This window comes from Sinocyclocheilus rhinocerous, unplaced genomic scaffold, assembly GCF_001515625.1.
Source record: "Sinocyclocheilus rhinocerous isolate Xijiao unplaced genomic scaffold, SAMN03320098_v1.1 scaffold4023, whole genome shotgun sequence".
NCBI lineage: Eukaryota > Metazoa > Chordata > Actinopteri > Cypriniformes > Cyprinidae > Sinocyclocheilus > Sinocyclocheilus rhinocerous.
In genome coordinates, this window is record NW_015667282.1 from 320,435 (window position 1) to 344,302 (window position 23,868).

Consider the following 23,868-nt stretch of genomic DNA (forward strand, 5'->3'; position numbering starts at 1 on the left):
GAACGCAGTGGGAGAAGAAAGGTTCTGTGTCGTGTTTGTGTGCAGGCGTGTGTGTGTGTATAAGATCTGAGCTGTAATGATTGATGGTGAATGTTGAGATAAAGGAAGAGAAATGTAATGGAGTGACGTAGTGAAAGGAAGATTGTAGAGGCATGAATGGAAGTAAAAGATGCAGAGAGAGGGGCATCTTATGGTTATCCATTGGCTGTTTCCGTCGTCCTCTCACAGGAACATATGGGCTATTGTCTGGAAATATAGAGGGGCACATTTAGGGCACTAAGCATGCTTTGTACGTACATTTGAAACAGCACCGCAAAGAGAAATAAAAGAGATATGGAATATCATAGAACTGGTACAATGTTGTTATACTATTAACACAGTAATACTGTATGTGAATTTATGATGTTTAATCTGGTCTTGTGACCTTCAGAGGATTCTGTCGTGGTGTTCACCTATAAAAGATCCCTCTCTCAATAGTCATCTGCATTTGACTAAGATCATACTTTTGTTCTCCTCTTTCCATTTCCCATGTACAAAATGTTCTGACGATTACAGTGATATAACAGTTCATAACCTCTCAGAGACTACAAAGATAACTGGAATGTGTGCAGAACATAGAATGTTACTTCATGTAGGTCAAAGGTCAAGGGTAGCCAGCCAATCAGGATTCTGTATGGAAATCAGATAAAAACATAGCTTAAAATCATTTTGCTTTTTTAAAGCTATATACAATAAAACATTATGAGCAATACATTTTGTAAGCAGCAATAGTATTAATACAGTATTCTGCTATAAGTTTGATTGCATCATATAATGATTGCTGTTAATAGTGTTCATCGTCTGTTTGATTACGTCTTTAATTGATTTGTCCGTACATTTCTGCCATATGTACATTAACTGACAGTCACCACTAATAAGCTACCACTAAATATTGTAGAAACTTAATTTGCTGTAAAGTTGCTTTGCAACGATTTGTATCGTGAAAAGCGCTGTACAAATAAACATGAATTGAATTGAATTAATACCGTATGCTTTGCTGTTGTGCAATATAAGGCTGTTTATGACATTCATATAGTTAGCATTTAGATTAATACTATGTAAACGTAAAATAAGTGTTGTGTAAATTTAGATTAAATTAGTTGGATTTTTAGTCTGTTGCCCCTTATTTTGTAATGAAAATATCTTCTTCTTTTTTTTTTGCCAAAAAGGGAAATATGAGAAAACACCCATCTTTCTTGCTACATCTTTACTCGGAACGAAAATGTCACATGGAAAAAGCATTTGATTTCCTAGAGAGAGAAAAAAAATAGGATAAACAGTGGAAAAGATGACCAAAATAAAGACGTTGTACAGACCGACCATTCTTTGACTTTGTAAATCTTAAAGAATCTGCTATATTTGTTGCAGATGTTTTTGTCACGATTAAATGAATACATCTAATCAGTAAACACCCTGGATTGTTCGTGCACGGAAGTCATCTTTTGGAAAGATTTGAATCTAATAAAAGGAGCATAACGTTTTGTAACAATCCGATGCGTCTATTTCTCGGTAGAAGGATATAAATAAGTAAATAATACGATTAAAACCCTGTTTCAGCAAGGGAGACTGTGAGTGCGTGCGTGCGAGATTTGCCTTCAGTTCGAGGAACTGCCAGCTGAAGATGTCATGACTGTAAGCGGTTAAACACAACACAATATGAAATGAGAAGACACATTAACGATAGTGTACAAATAAAAAAATAATAATAATAAAAATAAAAAATAAAAAAATGAAAAAGCTGATACAATTCTAAAAACATTAAAGTAACGTTAAGTAGGTTATAATTTATACAAAAGTTACTAAAAATACTGCTGGTTTGCTAGAACCTGCCAATGACTATAAGCAAACTAAGCTAGCAAAGCACTATAAATACCCGAAAGGAAGCAGCGCAATTTCACGCTAAACAGACAAATACACGCGCAGTGTAATGGAAAGAACAATAACATACGATACAACTATACAGAGCATTAAAGTACAGCCCACATATTCAGTGAATAATTCCCTTCATGTCGCTGTTTCGGGAGCGCGGTCCCATGGTGTAATGGTTAGCACTCTGGACTTTGAATCCAGCGATCCGAGTTCAAATCTCGGTGGGACCTCGTCCTTTTGAAAATGCAAAAAAAGCCGACCTAGTCGAAGTTAAAAAACAAATGCAGTGTTGTGTTAAATTAGGACAAAGCATCAGCGATGTACCTCCATGAAATGCTGTTAATTCAGCTTGTGTATGTTTACAAAACAAACAACGAGTGTCTTCAAGAAGTGAGTATGCTCATATTTCATTTATTGATGAGAAAGGGTGGGCTGATTTTGATATTTGATAGCTGGTTATGGTAAAAATCATCAAAATGTGTGACAGTAAAACAAACTCAATGACAATATCTTACACTATGATACACTCTTATGAAAATATCCCCTCCACGATAGTTGATGCATTGTTAAAATGGCCTTTTTTGTTTGTAAACATGCAAATCACAATAAGAATGTGTAAATATGAAATAATTTGTTTTAGTCCAACTCTTTTACAGTGATTAATTGTAAAAACCATAGGTTTTTTTTTTTTAACTGTAATAGGTAGACTGTGGATGTAGGCAAATTAAATATTTGTAACTCTATTCATCTTGCATGCATATTTCACAATAAATAACACAATAAAATATAAATATAATAATATCTACACTGTGCAGAGCACATGCAAGTTCTATTTTCATTACAATCTGCTGGTAACTAGGTGATCATTTCTATTAAGCATAATTAAGTGGCTTAACTTAAGTTTTATAGGCCACACCTAAGCAAACTATGCTTAACTGGCAACAAGCAAAGACTAGCAGTGCTTTTCTTGTCAGTACTTAACATAAAGAGAGTGAAGCATGACATGATTAACAAATGTAGAAGCTAAATCTATAGACCTTAGTTTTCTACATTTAAATTAAAGTAATCACAGTGTTTTGGTGCGTGGTGTTACAGATCAGTTATTAGTGTAATAATAGTTTCATAAACCTGATCCCTCAAACCTCAAGAGAAAACATAACTCTAGGCACATTATTACTGCAAACCTTTATTAAATAACTGGAAATCAGATATTTTTCGAGGGATAAAGGAGAGTTTAGTTTTTTTCATATTTTGTTTTATAATATTTTATTTAAATACCAAAAAGAATGAATTTAAAAACACATTAGTTGCTAAAAATATGACTTTGTGTCTTGTAAAGGCCATTTTGAATAGAAAACGAACAATTCTGACCATTTAACTGAAAACAAACACACAAAATCAATGAAAATAAAAACAGAACAACACAATAACAGTCATACAGCTTTGGCATCCTGAGTGGTAGGATTAATGGCCCATTTTCTCAACCAAAAAGAGGTTTGAGTGTCGAAAACTTCCTCTCATTTATTTATCCGTTAGATATACTTTACCAGGAAAATCCCTGTGTTGTTTTTCTTGTACATTTTTTAATTTAATAAAAGGCGTATAATTTGAAATCACTTCATAATGCACTCAATTTCAACATGACCTAATCATGACAGAAAAGACGAAGCTTGCATACGGAGTCAGTTTTGTGTATCCTAATGAGAAACACTTCTCTCATTCTGTATATAAACGTAACATTGACAATATCCACTGCGATACCATCTTGTCCTTTGCTCTCTCTGTTTTGTTTTTCTCCATCTCTCCTTTACTGTGTTCATTTTCGCAGCTGTTGAGGTCCCAGCATGACTTTATTGATGAAGTTCACAATGGCCGTGGCTGGCTGCTCTGGGTCCAGCTCTGCAAACAGGTGACACACGTTTCCCAAACCACCGCTGCGCCGTGCAACAAATCCAAACATCCTATAGAAAGTATATATCAGAGACCATGACAGATTGTTCAATTAAATAACCCTTTTATTAATTTATTTCATTTCACTTGCTTAGTCTCAGTGGCATAGAAAGAAATGCACTTGTCTAATTTCTAAATGTACACATTTGGGAATAAAAATCCAGAAGGCACAAGAAAAGCTACACCGAAAGAGAATATAGAGGTATATAAGTAGAAGCACTTACTTGCGGGAAGTGTTATCAGCATCAATCCACCTGGCGCACACACACACACAAGCAACATGTATAAGCAGAGCAAATAAGAGGAAAGCATAAAAGAGGGCAGGAGAGCCATTGCACAAAAAAAAAAAATAATAATAATAATAGCAAGTTGACAGCCTTAGATCAGCATGAGAGGCAAACCTTCTTCTCTAGACATGTTCACTAGACTACGTTCAAAGAAATACATGTTGGCTTAGCCATACAATGAAGCAAAGTACATTAGAGATGAGGTATGTTGTAGATTGGAGTTGTATTTCCTAATGATTCAATCCTAAATTGTACCTTTGATCCAGTGGATCCACACTGCTGAAAGTCACACTATGAATAGGGTAATGTCGCCTGAAAAACAGTCTATATATAAAGAAAAAGAGAGAGACAAAGAGTGAGGTCTGAGTGAGTCTGTTTTTACTTTTCATGGTCTCTGATTAATATCTTGGATTTGAGTCATAAAGGCCTGTAGTTTACTTAAATGTCTAAAATAGGTAACTTTAATCTCATATTTGAAGGATGATGCTAAAAATATGCTTGAGGAGTGATAGTAATAAAGCTGTGTTACAAAGTAAACTGTTTAGCTTGGCAAGCAAAACATAAGTGTTATTGGACATGTGTATTTGTACCTGCGCTGGTTATCAGTGAGGGTGATGCCCTGTGTGGACACTTTGAAGTGGACGACTGTTGGTGAAGGACGAGGGTCCTGTGTCAAAGTGCACTTGGTTGCCTTGGAGACGGCTTGTGGGCCAGTCAAAGATTCTGTTTCCACTGAGTTTAGGTAAAGAACATTACAAGCTGACAATGAGAAAGAGAGAGAGTAATAAAGAATATTAGAGGGAGAAAGAGGACATTTGTCATTTTTAATGAGGAATATTGAATATAACACTGAGTTTTATCATCAAACTTTTTTATTTCATTTTTTTTAGCAAGAATGCATTACATTTATCAAAAGTGACAGTAAAGATGTTGACATTTTCAAACAGATGCTGTTTTTCAGAGCCTTCTTTTCATCAAAGAATTCTGAAAAATAAAAAGAATGTATCACAGTTCCCACAAAAATATTAAGCTGCACAACCATTTTCAAATGTAATAATAATAAGAAATATTTATTGTGCATCAAATCAGCATATTAGAATGATTTCTGAAGGGCCATGTGACACTAAGACTGGAGTAATGGCTGCTGAAAATTCAGCTTTACCAATCGCAGGAATAAATTAAAAATTATTAAAATAGAAAACAGTTATTATAAATTGTAATAATATTTCACAGCAGTACTTTTTTTACTGTATTTTGATCAAATAAAAGCATGAGCCTTCTTTCAAAAAAATTAAATACATTTCATCAACCTCAAACTTTTGAACAGTAGTGCGTGTATATAACTGTAAGATCCATATTAATAAACTTAATAATACTTACTGTTTTTCTGCACCATCCATACATAGAAAAAATAAAATAATAAAATAAAATAAAATAAATCAAACTCACCCGCCCCCTGTTTTAATAGGTCTGCAGCTGTGCTGGTATTAGTTCCATTTTGCAACTCTTGCAATTCTCCTACAAGATCTGAAACACAAACACACACAAATCAGGCAGTTATTACATAGTTATTATGAAAAAAGATTAATTGTCATATGTTTTCGTGTTTGTATGACCTCTATCTGGGATTCGTAAGACACAAGGAAGAGACACAGGAGTAATGGAGTGCTGATACACCAAAGCAGACAGGGAGCCTGGATGGAAAGAATCACAAGAACTCGATCAATAAGGGGCGCTGTTTTCAACACAGAGCATTAGAAAATAATTCATAAACCAGGCGTAATCTTTTTTTTTTTGCCTCACCGAAATATGTTTCATTTTGACAGCCTTTGATCTTCACTCCTTTAGGACCACTCTCAATCAGGAAGTGCGTTACTAGCTGCTCCTGTGGGTTGCCTGTCTCTCCGTGGTTACTAGCGTGGGCTGGAGGTGTGCTGACTTTCAGAGCCAATCCATATGCGCCTTGGAATGAATTACTATCCCTAATGAGGAAGCAGCCAGGCTCCTTATCTTTTAATACTGTGATGGCTGAATGGGGAAAGAGATACTTCTGTCAACAGTGGCCTCCTAAAGATTGATTTACAACTGGATTTTTACAACTTGCCCTTCACTGATATGATGATTGTAAGGTATTGAGTTTTTTTATTGTGTTGCTATGAAGTTGCTAGGGTGTTCTTATGAGGTTCCCAGGGCATTACTAAAAAATTTTAATATAAGGGATCAGTGGGATTTTTTCTTGGTTTATCATCCACTAGATGAAAATCATTAGTCTGATCATTAGTCATTAGTCGCTTAGAAAAGTAACATTACAGTTGAACACTGAGTATCAATTTATTTATTATATATTTTTATTTATATTTAAATCTATTATATATATTCAGATATTATTTATTCATTCAATTTATTATGATTTATCAATCACATTGGTTACAATTCTGGCCAATACGATAAATCGATAATTATTGCCATTCAATTACCAATAACTTATAAAAAGTCGATATTAAAATTCTGTCACATTTTAGTTTGGGGACCAATTCAATTAACTATGACTTTTGCCTTATAAACTCCTAATTTGCTGCTTATTAATAGTTAGTAAGGTAGTTGTTAAGTGTAGGTATAGGATAGGATTAAGGGATCTAAAACATGGTCATGCAGAATAAGGCATTAATATATGCTTTATAAGTAAAAATAATGCTAGTAATATACATGCTAATAGTCAATAGTGAGAATTGGTTCCTAAACTAAAGTGTTACCTAAAATTGCATACTATGTCTTAACAGCTAAAAAAACCTGAAATACTAATAACTAAAATCAATTACTTGATGACTAAATGATTAGTGTTTTTAAAGATTGACTTTAGATTAGTTAGATAACAGCAAATGTAATGTAGAATGTAGAAATATGGAAAATGATCATTTGCAATTAAATATCTATTATCAATCAATACCAATAAATTTTTTTTTTTAAATTCTAAAAGTACTGATATATTGTGCACTACTAATAGTATACAATAGTCAAACTTTAGCGCATAGGGCTAGTAATGTTAATGTCATGGGTCCGAATGGCAAAGAATGCATATAGGCCCACAACATTTGCTAACTGCATAAATGTAAATAATGTAAGCAATTCTCACCCTGGTCTCTGGAGATACCAGGATGGTACCAGTACTTGGAGCTGTCTTGAACAAACTTGGAGCTAAGGCGGATCTCTGGCTCCACCATGCCACTAGAGGGGGTTACTTTGCATTTAGATGTGGGAGGCAATTCATTGGTAGTAGTGGAGAAGGACACATGGAACTGGGCAGAGGAAGTCAAAGGTTTTCCAGCTGACTTTATTGAGGAAGCGCCAGTGCATTCAGACACGTTCTGAAGGGGGGATGAGTGTTGTTTTTCAGGGAGAGGAGGTTGGGGTAAGGAGGCCGGGATGGTAATCTCAGTATAGCCTGTATAGGGTACATGATGCACTGTCAGAAGAGGGTAGCTGTATGATGCTATAGGGAATGAGGGTGTGATGTAGCCATCAGGGTCAGGGGACGATGCAGTCAGGTCACTGTTGCTGCTTTCCTCATTGTGGTCGGTCAAGGTTGTCAGGCTTTGCCTTTCAGCATTTATGTTAAATGAAGGGAATTCAGAAGCAGAGCTTCTCTCTGAAGAACAAAGAGGAGGTTGAGGACTTGTTGAGGTGTAGCATGAGCCGGGGCACTCCACTTTATCCTGCTCTGATTCTAGGATGCTGGTGTTGAGAGGTTTGGGGTTGTGTGTTTGTACCTGCACTGACTCCACAACCTTGGATGACGGTGGGTTACTAATGAGAGTGGTGTTAGATGTAGAATCTGTGATGGGTGTTTTCTTTGTATTTTCCTCCGCGCCACTGATAGCCGAGACAACAGTGATCAGAGACCCAGGGAACGTTCTACTTTCTAGAACTTTGCTTTTCATTGGCTCTCCCAACTCCATTGGACTGCTGTTAGAATACGCAGAAGAATTTAGTTGATATCACATTAAAATCAATGTTCAACTATCAAAATTAACTGTTGCTGAGAGATTAATGTACATGAATTAACAATTACCTAGGAGGTGAAAGGGCCTCAATGTGACTTTTATCAGCATCTAAAACCTCAATACGCCCATCTACAAAAAATAAAATAAAATGAACGATAGATTAGATTAGGAAAGAGAAAAAAGCTGAACTAAAAATAAATGTTGCATAAACTAAAACTAAATGTTACATTTATGGTATTTTTCTGTCCCTTTTAAAGCTTGACAGTATCAATCACCAACGAATTTTGTGTATAGGAAAGAACAGTGTGTACATTCTACAAAATATCTCCTTTTGTGTTTCACGAAAAAACAACAACAACAAAACAATACTGGTTTGGGCAACTTGAATGATGAACAGAGGTTTAATTTTTTTGGTGATCTATCTCTTTAAATATACATTACTGTTTAAAAGTTTGGGGTCAGTACGATTTTTAAATGCTTATGCTCACCAAGGCTGCACTTATTTGATAAAAAAAAAAAAAAAAACACTAATATTGTGAAATATTATTGCAATTTAAAATAACTCTTTTCTATTTTGATATATTTTCAAATGTAATTTATTCATGTGATGACAAAGCTTAATTTCTCCAGTCTTCCATGTCACACAATCCTTCAGAATACATTCTAAAATACAGATTTGGTGTTTAAAAAACATTTCTTGTTATTATTAATGATGAAAACATTTGTGCTGCTTAATATTTTTTAAAAAGTCGATATTAAAATTCTGTCACATTTTAGTTTGGGGACCAATTCAATTAACTATGACTTTTGCCTTATAAACTCCTAATTTGCTGCTTATTAATAGTTAGTAAGGTAGTTGTTAAGTGTAGGTATAGGATAGGATTAAGGGATCTAAAACATGGTCATGCAGAATAAGGCATTAATATATGCTTTATAAGTAAAAATAATGCTAGTAATATACATGCTAATAGTCAATAGTGAGAATTGGTTCCTAAACTAAAGTGTTACCTAAAATTGCATACTATGTCTTAACAGCTAAAAAAACCTGAAATACTAATAACTAAAATCAATTACTTGATGACTAAATGATTAGTGTTTTTAAAGATTGACTTTAGATTAGTTAGATAACAGCAAATGTAATGTAGAATGTAGAAATATGGAAAATGATCATTTGCAATTAAATATCTATTATCAATCAATACCAATAAATTTTTTTTTTTAAATTCTAAAAGTACTGATATATTGTGCACTACTAATAGTATACAATAGTCAAACTTTAGCGCATAGGGCTAGTAATGTTAATGTCATGGGTCCGAATGGCAAAGAATGCATATAGGCCCACAACATTTGCTAACTGCATAAATGTAAATAATGTAAGCAATTCTCACCCTGGTCTCTGGAGATACCAGGATGGTACCAGTACTTGGAGCTGTCTTGAACAAACTTGGAGCTAAGGCGGATCTCTGGCTCCACCATGCCACTAGAGGGGGTTACTTTGCATTTAGATGTGGGAGGCAATTCATTGGTAGTAGTGGAGAAGGACACATGGAACTGGGCAGAGGAAGTCAAAGGTTTTCCAGCTGACTTTATTGAGGAAGCGCCAGTGCATTCAGACACGTTCTGAAGGGGGGATGAGTGTTGTTTTTCAGGGAGAGGAGGTTGGGGTAAGGAGGCCGGGATGGTAATCTCAGTATAGCCTGTATAGGGTACATGATGCACTGTCAGAAGAGGGTAGCTGTATGATGCTATAGGGAATGAGGGTGTGATGTAGCCATCAGGGTCAGGGGACGATGCAGTCAGGTCACTGTTGCTGCTTTCCTCATTGTGGTCGGTCAAGGTTGTCAGGCTTTGCCTTTCAGCATTTATGTTAAATGAAGGGAATTCAGAAGCAGAGCTTCTCTCTGAAGACCAAAGAGGAGGTTGAGGACTTGTTGAGGTGTAGCATGAGCCGGGGCACTCCACTTTATCCTGCTCTGATTCTAGGATGCTGGTGTTGAGAGGTTTGGGGTTGTGTGTTTGTACCTGCACTGACTCCACAACCTTGGATGACGGTGGGTTACTAATGAGAGTGGTGTTAGATGTAGAATCTGTGATGGGTGTTTTCTTTGTATTTTCCTCCGCGCCACTGATAGCCGAGACAACAGTGATCAGAGACCCAGGGAACGTTCTACTTTCTAGAACTTTGCTTTTCATTGGCTCTCCCAACTCCATTGGACTGCTGTTAGAATACGCAGAAGAATTTAGTTGATATCACATTAAAATCAATGTTCAACTATCAAAATTAACTGTTGCTGAGAGATTAATGTACATGAATTAACAATTACCTAGGAGGTGAAAGGGCCTCAATGTGACTTTTATCAGCATCTAAAACCTCAATACGCCCATCTACAAAAAATAAAATAAAATGAACGATAGATTAGATTAGGAAAGAGAAAAAAGCTGAACTAAAAATAAATGTTGCATAAACTAAAACTAAATGTTACATTTATGGTATTTTTCTGTCCCTTTTAAAGCTTGACAGTATCAATCACCAACGAATTTTGTGTATAGGAAAGAACAGTGTGTACATTCTACAAAATATCTCCTTTTGTGTTTCACGAAAAAACAACAACAACAAAACAATACTGGTTTGGGCAACTTGAATGATGAACAGAGGTTTAATTTTTTTGGTGATCTATCTCTTTAAATATACATTACTGTTTAAAAGTTTGGGGTCAGTACGATTTTTAAATGCTTATGCTCACCAAGGCTGCACTTATTTGATAAAAAAAAAAAAAAAAACACTAATATTGGGAAATATTATTGCAATTTAAAATAACTCTTTTCTATTTTGATATATTTTCAAATGTAATTTATTCATGTGATGACAAAGCTTAATTTCTCCAGTCTTCCATGTCACACAATCCTTCAGAATACATTCTAAAATACAGATTTGGTGTTTAAAAAACATTTCTTGTTATTATTAATGATGAAAACATTTGTGCTGCTTAATATTTTTGTGGAAACTGTGATACATTTTGTTTCAGGATATTTTGATGAATAGCAAGATCAAAAGAACAGCGTTTATTTGAAACAAATGTTTGATAACACTTTACAATAAGGTTCCATTTGTTAACATTAGTTAACATGAACATTAGTTAACATGAAGTTCATATTAATTTTAACATTTACTAATACATTATTAAAATCCAAAGTTTTATCTGTTAATAATAATTAATGTACCTGAGCTAACATGAACTATAACAATGCTTTTATTAATGAATGTTACCATTAAGATTAATAAATACTGTAACAAATGTATTGCTCATTGTTAATTAAAATTAGTTAGTGCAATAATTAACGTTAACTAATGAATCTTATTGTGAAGTGTTATCAAAAGTTATTTTAGGAATGCATTGTTTTTTAGCTGTAATTTGTTGGCTAAATTGAGTCAATGTGATTACCATTCATGCTATGCTGACTCTCTTCAGCTGCAGCATTTTTGTAACTGGCTCGTTTTGGAGATGGAGTGAGAGCAATGGGGGAGGAGTTTAGGGAATGACTGATGGAGGCGTATCCAGGACTCTCTCTGAATGGTTGTGGAGAGCAAGGACAGGGTGGACGAGGGCTGTGGTAGCCACTGCTTTGGGGGCTGGGATATGGACTGATTGGGGTAATATGTTCGGGTTGGGTGTCTGTAACATATATAGCTTGGTCTTGTTTTGGTACAGCGTGGCAATGTCTGTATGATAACGTTACTGGTGACATTGCTATTTTGCGCCGCCAATATTCGGCCTCTTGAGCTCCTTCCCAATGAGACTCCGCCCTTTCATCCCTCCAGTGCACAGGCCCCTCCCTCCTAATCCCAAACTCTGTCTCTCTAGACCAAGGGAGAGCTTCTATTTCTCTGCCTCGTAAAGAATGGAGGGCAACGTCCTCTCGTAAGCGAGAACAGTCCCTGCAGGAGCACGATGTCGGCAGAGTCATGCTGTAACGTAATTCTCGGTATGAACTGGAGAGCAGTGACTGAGTAGGAGACAGAGAAAAAGGGATGTGGGCGTGGCCCTGAGGGAGGGCAGAGCAATGGAACACAGGACATGCCTCCCCAGAGTAGAATGCTCGTGTCTGTGCAGGAAGTGTGTGGGAATGGGAGGACTGTGAGTGAGAAAGTGGAGAATGAAGGTGGGTTTCGTGAGTGGGATACGAGTACATGTGCCTGACGGTTTCTGGGCAGGGATGGTGCAGACATTGCCCTCTCTCCCATAAAAGATCTGGCTGGGATACACACGAGTCTCGGACTGGCACCGGGGCGGTGCGGCTGCAGGGAAGTGTGTGGTGTTTGGGATGGAGCGTTTGTGCAAGTGCATGAGGGTTGGTCAGCTCTGGATCACAGAATGAATGAGTGTGGGAATACGGGTGACCATAACAAGACTGAACGGGTCTCATGGGAGAGCAGTCGCCATCGTCAAGAATCGCGGTTTCTCTGTGTCTTTCCCTGTCTTCGTCCTTCTCTCTTTTTTCTCTTAGAAGTGGAAAGGGGGATTCAGGTGGTGCTGAGGAGCGACTTGCATCTTTGCTGAGCGAGAGAGGCTGGAATGAGAGATGAATGGGGGTAGAGGAGGAATGACTGGGTGAATGTGTGGAGGTTTTGACGGAAGTCGACCATCCACTGGGACTGGAGCCTGGTGCTCGACACTTCTTCACTTGAGCATACAGACTACCGTCCAAAGGCCCACGTGTGTGACAGATATCTACAGATCATAGGGAAATACATAGACAAAACCTATTATTTACAGTCACATTAATATGGAGTGTATGAAAAATGTATTAGTTTTTTTTTGTCCCAGAATCTTGACTAAGGGGGACCTCCTCCAATAAATGATTCTCAAAAAAAAAAAAAAGATTATTTGATTAATTTTAACCCTATTTAATATTTTTGTTCATCACTATGTTTTGACTCAGATACAGTATATAAATTGTTTTATTAGTTGTATTTATTGTATTTTTTGTTTAAATGTACACCATAATTCAAAAGTCTGGGGTCAGTAAGATCTTTTTTTTAAGGAAATGAAGATTAATTCATTATTCAGCAAGGATACATTCAATTTTGGGCTAGACTGAGTGCACATACCCTCAACACTATCCTCATGGTGAATGTTAAAGTTCTCATACGAGTCCCAGCGCACAATAGGATCTGCGGTGCCATAATCCACAGACACTCCCGGCTCATTTCCCTGCACCTCTCCACCTCAAAAGACACACAAAACACACACATACAACATTAAGATAGAGCTAATAGAGGAAGGGATGGTGAAAAAGTGCATTTGATAGATATGTACCTCTCCTTTGCGAACCAGAAGAAAACAGCAACTCCACTGTGGCGTCTGCAGGGAAACGGTCATCTATACACAAACACGAATCAGAATCATAACACAGAAAACACACTTTATTCCTCAGCTTCTGACAAGCCAAGGCAATGGAGGGGGCAGTCAAACAAGCAGTGCTGGTAGGTTTACCTGTGCAAGCATGGTCAAGTTCTCCTTTGCCAAAATCAAGCTGAGACCCATGAACACTACAGGTGTGAAACTGGACTCTGAACACACATTCTCTCTTCGACACATCTGAGAGATGGTGATAACACTTCACCTAAAGACAGACAGTAAGAAGAACATTTTTACTGAAGAAAATGTGGTGCTTTTGTGGTAATACAAGTTATAAAAGTGTTGCTATGCAGATGAGAGGGTGTTCTAGTTGGTTGCTAGGTGGTTAATGGCCCAAGTGTCTATGATATTCTTATCCAGACATATGGCTTGAGTGTTTCACCCTTTTTATCATTAAGAGATTCACACAAAAATGAAAATTCTGTCATCATTTAATCACCCTTATATCATTACAAACCCATAAGTCTTCGGTTAATCCTTGAAACATGAATATATTTTGAATGATTTTTAATTTCTGTCTCTCCATTGAAAGTCCAAGTAACCAAAACATAAAAGATCTAAAAAGGTTATATAGCGTCATAAAACAAATCCATATGAATCAAGTGATTTAATCCAATCCTTGTGAAGAAATAGTCGTTTTATATGATGACCAGATTTAATTCGAGCTTTTATTTACATCTAAACAATGATCAACACACATACAAAGAGCAAATCACAGCTGAAATGTGTGCGCACACAAGTACATTTGAGCTGTCTACCATGTGTGATTCGCTCTATGTATATATATGTATATATGTTTACATATGAATAAAAGGCTAAATTCAATCTGTTCATCATGTAAAGTGATCATATCTCTTCACAAGGCTTGGAAAAAAACATTTAATTCATATGGATTTATTTTACGGCACCTTTAAGACCTTTTTGGATCTTCTAAATTTTAGCTACCTGGACTTTCAAAGGAGGGACAGAAACCTTAGGTTTCTCCTAGGTTTCATTAAAAATGTGTTTCACAGATTAACCAAAGGCTTATGGGTTTGGAATGACAAGAGGGTGAGTATATTATGACAGAATTTTCATTTTTGGGTAAACCATCACCAACCATGTGATGATGTTTTTTTTTCAATATGTATTTTAAAATATGTTCTCCCTTCAAAGCAATGGCTAGTGAAGAGGTTATAGGAGAGTCTAACATAACAAGAATGTATTCTTGTGAAATGTATGAGTGTTCTTACCAGGATGTCTCCCTTCAGCAGTAGAGCTGGTTCAATATTCACACACAGCGTCTTACTGTTAGGGCCCTGAATATCACTGTAACACAAACAAAAACAAGTTGGCAAAGTATGACATCTTACATTTTTTTTATAGTACAGTCAAGAAAGGACATGACATGATGAAAAGAAGAGAGGGGAAATGTAATTTGGATACACTGCAAGCCAGAGCTGGTCAGGCAGGTCTTTTAGCTGGATTTAGAGGGGTTTTGGACACTTTTCAGCTGGACAGTCAAACTTAATGAGACTGATAAAACAGACCCGCTTACTATTTGCCTGAAGTATAGACCAGCTGCAACGACTGATAGATCTTCACAAAGGGAGAGTAACCTGCAAAATGCAATGGATAATATGAGGAAACACAATGAAAGGTATAGTTCACCTAAAAATGAAAATTCGGTCATCATTTTCTCACTCTCATGTCGTTCCAAACCTGTATGAAAGAAGCAAGTCATACAGGTTTGGAACATCATGAGGGTGAGTAAATTATGATTTCATTTTGGCTTCAACGATCACTTCAACACATCTTCAAATTTAAAACATCCATACAGATTTCTATTGTCTTTTCCCCAAAATCAGTTCAGAAAATACAAAATAAGGCCTGGTTATGACTGAACATGTTGTGTACTTCCTCCTGACTGGTGGTTGAGCAAAGCGGGAATATGAATTTGATGCAGGAAAAGAGGGGAGCTGTTCATCTTTATTGAACCCGAGAGAAGACCGGCAAAATAATATATATACCTGCAATGACAGAGAGAACATCATGACCAAACTAGAACACGTTATTCTGGAACAAACAGAAATAAAGTTTGGTCGTACCTGTTCTGAGATGGCTGGAGAGAGGAAGAGATTTTATCCTCACAAAATTTCCTCATAGCAACTGTCGAGAGAGCCTGATCTGCCCTGCACACAGACACACAGAAAGAGTCAAGTGTAAACTAGAATTCTCCCGAAAGGCACTGCTTAAGAGTTTTTAATGATTTTGGAAGAAGTCTCTTATGTTCACCAAGGCTGCATTTATTTGATCAAAAATACAGTTAAGACAGCGGTTTAAAATAAAGAATAGATGTTTTCTATTTCATACATTTTAAAATATAATTTATTTCAGTGATGGAAAAGCTCAAAAGAATGGCGCTTATTTGAAACAAAAATCTTTTGTAACATTATAAATGTCTTTACTGTCACTTTTGAATAATTTAATGATTCCTTGCTGAATAAAACGTAATTTCTTTTAAAAAAAAAAGAAAAAAAAAAAGTATGGTGTACCCAGTGAAAAACGAATTAATGCATGTGAATGTGTGTGTGTGTGTGTGTGTGTGTGTGTAAATACCCAGCTGATATCTTGCTATAGTGCATGTAAGCTGCCACAATCACCCCTTTTTTTCCTTTGTTTCCCTGAGAAAGTGACAGGTAGAGAAAAAGGAAGACAGACAGAGAAGAAAAAATATATACAACAACTAATACTAATTTTGGGTCATGCTTTCTATGACACGAATCTGGTCACAGAGTTTAACAGCCCACTAGAGGGAAGGATTGAAAGTTGTATGGACTACTTTTATTCCACTTTTATAGTGCTTTCTGTAGCTTTAGTACCAATTGATTGTAATTGCATGGAAAAGACAGTACATTAGTCTAAACTTTTCCATTAGAAAGGCAGTCATATGAGTTTGGAATGACTTTGGAATAAGTAAATGGTGACAGAATCTCATTTTTGGATGATCTATTCCTTTAATAAGACTGATGACATTTAGACACTTTTAGCTCTTATATATATTAAATATCAAATAACTTCTGATCTCAACCTTGCAGTGCAGTACAACCACGTTCTGGGGGTCAGAGTTAAGCCAGTTCTCCATGGTTTTGCACACAGCACATATTTTATTGAGGGATGGGGCATGTAGATCAGGCCACCCAAACTCCTCAACCAGAGGCAGGGGAATGGGTCATCCCAGAAATACAGAAACAGAGGCATACATCAAAACAAGTAAGCCATAGAGTGACTTTTAAATTCATTTGCTTGCAAATCTAGCTAATGAAATAATACATATAAAGCTGTTTTAAATAAAACAGCAAGAAGATACCTTTGGATTTAGCCTGCAGATGTCATGACGTTTCTCTGACAGATTTATAAGCTGATGAGAAGTAAAAGAGACATAAGTGTGCTAATTCATATGGCTTTAGATCTCAGCAATGATTTTAAACAGAAATACAACTGACCAAGAACTTGTCTGGATGTTTAGATTTCAACATGGCCGCCACCTCCTTAAGGTTAGCACTGTAACGCTGGTCTTCCAGGTCAGACAGATAGAGGACAGAGATGATACGCTCAGTTATGTATGTGAGGTCGAAGTCATAATGACTGCCCATTAACTTCTCCATAACACTCTCCATTTTGTCTCTACTGTGAAACACACCACAAACACAAGATAGTCACACTCAAATACAAACATATGCAAATTTAAGGAGCAGTACACTTGAGAAATAAGAAATGTCATCCTAACCGGGATGATTTTCAAACAAACAATGTGAGTGATGACAGATTTTTACTTTTGGGTGAGCTTTTTCTTGAATACATAATAATGTTGCTCTTTTCTCTGTCATTCAGAGTTAGCTTTATGAAATTTGCCCTTACCTGGGAGGAATGTTCATCTGGTTTTGAAACGGGGGCTAGGAAGATCAGAAAAAAAAGAAAAAAAAAAAAAAGAATAAAAAGCAGGCAGACATGGTACAGACATTGCTTTTAAACTGCAATACATCAAACATACTTAGTAATTCCTTTAACCTTCCTTTTCTGATAATAATGGCTCTTTTTATGTTTGACTCCAATTATGCCTTTGTAAAAAGTAATGGTCATTTGACAATTATTCTTGTATTTCCCTTCAAATTGTTTTAATATGTTCTGCTGATATCCCAGTAGAAATAAATGACTAAAGCTTACCGAAGCAGGCATGCACTTTTAAAAAAATATCACTATTATCTAATATAATTACATTGTTTTTTCTTGAAGTCTATTTGACCCCAGCAAAAATACATAGTAAAAAAAGAAGAAGGAGGACATGAGTGGACGTCTACAGTGTGTATATCAATCAGAAAATCATGTGAAAAATGCATTGCATCTATTTATGTTTAATACCTGGGGTCGCTGAGACCACAAACATTAGTAATGTTACATTTCTCATGCAGGACACATTGGAAAATAATCCAACTTCCATTTTGTCAAACAAACTCTATTTAAAAGTTGAACTACTGAATGTACAAAAAGATGACATTACATAAAAAATTAAATACAATTGTCCATAAGTAAACTCAAAAATGTCCTAAAGCTGGTTGCTTCTGATTTTTACAGCGCAGTGAGATTTAGTTTATAATCAGTTTAATGCAGTCTAAGCCAGTTCCCTCAATTTCAGTTCAGCTAAATTAATTAATATAAATGTAATGTAGATGCAATGGTAAGTATTTTTTTAAAGATATTCGTTAAAAAGCAGCTTGGGGTCTCACAGTTAAATGTCGGGTTAAATATTGATCCTATAGTCACAAGACATATATAATAACTCATAGCATTACTCACTGCATCTGAGATAACTTCACAGGGGACAGAGACCTGGAAAAAAGACAGAGAAAGGTGTGTATTAGGACACCAAATCTTTGATGCATGATTTGGAGGGTTTAGACATCAGAGACCATATAAGAAACACATACCAGCCTCTTAAACATACACACACGCAGCTAGAATACGTTGGGGCCACTGGGTGACTCTCCATTTTAAGACATCCTCTCTGTCCTCATTAGGTTATTATCACACCAGGGGACATCTGGTACTGTTTAACACCGTCTGTGAGTGTGTGTGTGCGCACATATTTGCACATGTTCACTTTGCTTCCTTCTCAGTAATTAGTTTAGACATAACATTTGAACTTACAGACTCAAACTAACACACATGACTTTGCATATGGCTTTAATACCATTTTGTTAGTATATGCAATTAAATGTACAGTCACAGATGTAACCATATATTCAAGAGGGATAAATCAATTGGAAATTGGGATATTCTGATAGACTGACAAACAGGGAGGCAGATGTGGACAGAGGGTGGAGACACATGTATAAAGAGAAACAAAAGCAGCTGATCTCTCCATCCAGGACGGATGAAATGCCTGCTGGCTTTATAAACTATTTCCACCACTCTATTTCAGATGATCAGCTGGCCTCTATATGATCATGAGTCTGTTCGTAGTAGTATTTTTCGCCATGTAAGTCACGAATTTGTAAGTTGTAAGTTCACTGCATTGCCTTAAATTGAAGTAAAAATCATTTTGTTTATTATTTGAGCTCTGACTTAGGATTGCCCTGCTGGAAAATCCAACTGTTGGAAGTTGGAGCTAACATATTGCTATAACATAATGATAAAATTATATTATAATGCAGACAAAACAAATCCCTTATGAGGGATGAGGAAACACATGGGGTTCACTAACTACATCCTGTTTTAGCAGGTAACAAGTAATTGCAAGTTACGCAGACACAATCAAACGCTTACACACAATCACTAAACAAACATAAAGATAAATGTTCATATATTACAGGTATAAACCTTACCTGATTGTTTCTCTCATGTGTCAGTTACACTTTTGTCTCTACTTTGATTCCATATATTGTTGATTCTCTCTTTTCTACAGTATTTCTCTTTGTGCCAAACAGATTATCTCACTACAACCACAAACTGATTCTACTATCTGAAATGAAAAATATACTTAGTATATTTTACATTTGACAAAAGCAAAATGAAATCCCTCTTTGATGCCCTTTTAAAAAAGGAAAAGTGTCTGTACCTTTCTCAGATGAGTCCAGTTTTCTAGAGTTCCTATAGCACACACAAAAGTGCTCTCATGTCTTTCTGATCCTCTTACTCTCTTGCTCCCACTCAACTCTTCCTCTCTCTCTCTCTCTCTCTCTCTCTCAAACAAGGGCATGCACTGTAAAAATTGTTCAAGTAAATGATGCTTAAAACTGTAAATATGTACTTGATTATTGTAGTTTTATTATTGTAGTTGTTAGTTATATGCATTAACTACTTGAATTGGATAACACTTAACAATAAAGTTCCACAGTTAATGCATTACCTAACAATGAGCAATACATTTGTTACTATATGTATTAATTTTGTTAACATTATCATAGTTCATGTTAGCTCAAGTTCATTAAATATTAACAGATGCAACATTTAATTTTAATAATGTATTTGTACATGTGTAAATTAACATTAACTAAGTTAATAAATGATTTAGAAGTAATTTTCATCATTCATGTTAACTAATGTAGTTAACGAATGTTAACAACTTTTGTAAAGTGTTACCAGTATCATATTTGTTTTAAGTCAAACCAACTAGTATAGCTAGTATAGTGAATTGCATAATGCACTTTTTTTTTAGTCACTAACAATGGTTTTTGTATTCTAATGCCATTCAGTCAAGTCAAGTCTGCTTTATTGTCAATTCTTCCACATGTACAGCACATACATACAGAGAATTGAAATTGCGTTACTCTCAGACCCTTGGTGCATACAGATAACACTATCTTTCTTCGAGTAAGCACTGGGGAATGAATAATTATGGCTGCATTGTTTTGACACTTGACATTTTACGTTCAGGCAAGGCATTTACTTAAAGGGGTCATATGATGCGATTTCAATTTTTCCTTTCTCTTTGGAGTGTTACAAGCTCTTGGTGTATAAAGAAGATCTGTAAAGTTGCAAAGACTAAAGTTTCAAATCCAAAGATATATTCTTTATAAAAGTTAAGAGTCAGCCATGCCTACCTAAAACGGCTCGTTCTAACACACCCCCACATACCTACGTGCTGTGGATCGCCGGATCGGCTTTCACCGTGGATGAAGTGGAGTCTAGCCCGGAGTCGTCACATGTCCTTCCGGACACTCCTTCATCGAAATCGCCAGCCGCGCCGTTCTCAAGCCCTCACGCTAGCCCCCGGCCTCTGCTCACTGTAGGCCGCCGTGTGTTCTTTTTAGCAGCATCATATGACCCCTTTAAAATAAGGAGTTAATTGATTAAACTCAAAACATAAGATGAAAACTGTTGCCTTAGTTTTTATGGGCTTGATGAACATTGTTTGTTTATTTGTTTGTTTTATTGAGCAGAGAAAGAATAAAAGAGAAAGAACGGGAGCACGAGAAATAATAAGAAATAGAAGGAGAGCAAGAGAGGAACAGCTGTGGTGTGTAGCGTGTGGAAACACTGGTGTATATCCATGTGATGCACTGTTGGCATTTGGTGACTGATTGCAATTTCTATTAACACCAAAGATAACCAGAGTTCATAACTCATCTGAATTAGACCTATTTGTACTATATTTGAGAGTGACACACATCACAAGACCAGCAGACACTAAGATCATAGATGAACATATGGCGCTACAAGGACACATATAGTCATTCACAATAAAAATGCATTTTTTTTCTTGCCATTTTCTTATTGGTTAAAGCCAAATCAAGTGCTAATCACTGTTTAGCCAAAGTTTAGCCATATCCACTGTACTTCATAATAAAGGCATAGAGTAGTAACTGCATAAAGCTGTAAGAGAAAGAATCTTACCTTTTCCTCACATTTCTTATGCACTGCAGTTTTACACTCTGTAAGGAGAAAATGTGGATTACATTAATAAATATTGATGCACATTATGCGTGTTTGGGGGGAGGGGAGGTTTTGGCTATGTGGGGACCAAAAGTCCCACATGGATAGTAAAACCTGAAATCACCTACATTTTGTGGAGCAGTTAATGATACCCATGAGGAAATGGCTTAATAAACATAATAAAAATTTCTTAATTCAAATCTAAAAATGGGTTGGGGACAGAAATATCAGCAAATATTAGCTAAGAATAAACAACAGAAGTCAATGTAAAGTCATGATAGTAAAAACAAATGTGTTTCACCTCTGCAGTACATGCCATGGCTGTCGAGGGCTTGTCTGCAGACAACACAGTGGTGTTTCTTCTTGAAGTTCCTCTCTTTAAAGGAATGTGAACCCATTTTCCCCAACTACACATGTAAGCACACACACACACACACACACACAAAGACCTCAAAATTATACAGTAGCAGAATTTGTGGGATCTATATGTATGTACATTTGGCAAGAACTAAACCTAAACACATCTGCCAACCACAAACATGATATTAAAGAGCAATGAGCACACATGTCCACATCACGCCCACAGTTGTGGTGATATGAAGAGCATAAATCACTCACTCATATGAAAGCAATGAATGCAAATCATGTTTGTTTTGGGGAATAGTACTGTGATGATAGAAATGTTTTGGGCACAATGACCAGATATTGCATAAAACAGCTGGATGATTTGACAATCACTGAATAATCATACTCTATTCTATTCTATTCTATTCTATTCAAAGGTGTTCTTTCTACAAATTCAACTGCCCATGGTATACTGCCATCAACTAAATATTATGAATGGTATAAACAAAGTGATATATATATATATATATTACTGTACATACATACACACACACTCAGCTAAACACTAAAAACAACTTTAACTCACTCTGTGAACAGCATTTATAACTTTTTGTTGATAAAACATAAGTAATGATTATAAAAACATATTTTGTAAGACATTTATATACTTTGGGGTCGGTACGATTTTTAATGTTTAAAGTCTCTTATGTTTACTAGGGCTGCATTCATTTAATAAAAAAACAACAATAAAAACATTAATATTGTATTAATTTTTTTTATTTTAATATATTTTAAAATGTAATTATTTCCTGTGAAGGCAAAGCTGAATTTTCAGCAGCCATTACTCCAGTCTTCAGTCGCATGATCCTTCAGAAATCACTTTAATATATTGATTTAGTGTTCGAGTAACATTTCTTATTATTATCAATGTTAGAAAGCAGTTGTGCTGCTTAATACCATGATAGATTTTTTTCATGATGAATAGAATGTTCAAAAGAACAGCATTTATTTGAAATAGAAATCTTTTGTAGCAATGTAAAAAAAACATTTTTACCGTCACTCTCGAACAATCGAATGTGTCCTTGCTGAATAAAAGTATTAATTTCTTTAAAAAATGACTGACCCCAAATCTTTGAAAGGTAATGTAGGCCTTCATAGCGCATTGTTAGGTTTATCCCTTGACAATGCTGCCATCTATAGACTGTAAATGGTAAGTAAACAATCGCTATGCTATAAGCAGACTGGTGCTTAATTCCTTAAATTGTATACCACCTCAAACAATCTGTCTAAAGATTTTATGAAAAATATATCTGTTCTACAATAACAGAGTGTGTTTTAAAAAACACATATACAGCAGTTTATTCATCAACTAGTCCAAAAGCTCCTTTCATAGAGGTTATGTTTGCATATTCTGTGCATGTGGCAACCAGATATAAAACACAGATATAACAAAACTTCGGTTTTCATGTTTTTTGTTTTAAAACATGGTTTTAGATAAAGGACTTTTTCAGCTCTCCACACTTCTCTCTCTTTCTCTCGCTGTCTCCAGCCAAAGTTTGGCTCATGGATCAAGCATTTCCCTCCACATATCCAACGCACACAGACACAGCTTTCTCCTCATGCCTTCTCACTTCGTCTCCGAGGAGAGCAAAACTGTTTAGGTTACTAGAATTCTACCAATGTCAACTCAAAGTGCTATATGACCGAGAGAGTGAGAGAGAGAGACAAAAAGAGTTCTCTCACTGTGACTGTTGCTGCTGACATTTTGAAACTATAGTTTTGGCCCTGCTAATAGGAATTCTCTTTCACTCACATACACACTCACAGTCCAGGCAGGAGTAGACGGGAGCAGGTGGGAAGGCCGAGGTATGCTTCTACCTTCCCAGAATTCCACCGTCTATTTTTAACCAGGGATCTTCTTTACAGCAAAAAAATAGCTTTACACTTCAAGCAGTGACAGCAGTATGAACATTCATAACAGAACCACTTAATAAAGAGTACTGAATGCTGACATCCCCTAAAATACAAACTTTAACCTGAAAT

The 23,868-nt window shown here is 36.0% G+C and overlaps 1 protein-coding gene and 1 non-coding gene across 2 annotated transcripts; one reads left to right on the top strand and one right to left on the bottom strand.

Annotated features, from left to right (window-relative positions):
* The first annotated feature begins 2,066 nt into the window (after window positions 1-2,066).
* On the top strand, window positions 2,067-2,138 carry trnaq-uug (transfer RNA glutamine (anticodon UUG)). Its single transcript has one exon. It is a non-coding gene; the product is annotated as a tRNA-Gln (tRNA).
* Window positions 2,139-3,215: 1,077 nt separating this feature from the next.
* On the bottom strand, window positions 3,216-21,883 carry LOC107733577 (tensin-2-like). Its single transcript, XM_016545250.1, has 27 exons — window positions 21,782-21,883; window positions 21,442-21,479; window positions 18,403-18,435; window positions 17,467-17,501; window positions 17,052-17,235; window positions 16,916-16,966; window positions 16,637-16,753; window positions 16,165-16,229; window positions 15,654-15,737; window positions 15,463-15,575; window positions 15,104-15,164; window positions 14,799-14,874; window positions 13,642-13,771; window positions 13,465-13,527; window positions 13,257-13,373; window positions 11,590-12,876; window positions 10,471-10,531; window positions 9,535-10,364; window positions 8,215-8,275; window positions 7,279-8,108; window positions 5,949-6,173; window positions 5,762-5,839; window positions 5,595-5,672; window positions 4,736-4,904; window positions 4,401-4,469; window positions 4,083-4,112; window positions 3,216-3,869 (listed from the first exon to the last, which is right to left on the bottom strand). Exons 1-27 carry the CDS (start codon window positions 21,876-21,878, stop codon window positions 3,725-3,727), a joined length of 5,127 nt encoding a protein of 1,708 aa, XP_016400736.1. The 5' UTR covers window positions 21,879-21,883; the 3' UTR covers window positions 3,216-3,724.
* Between the last annotated feature and the right edge of the window lie 1,985 nt (window positions 21,884-23,868).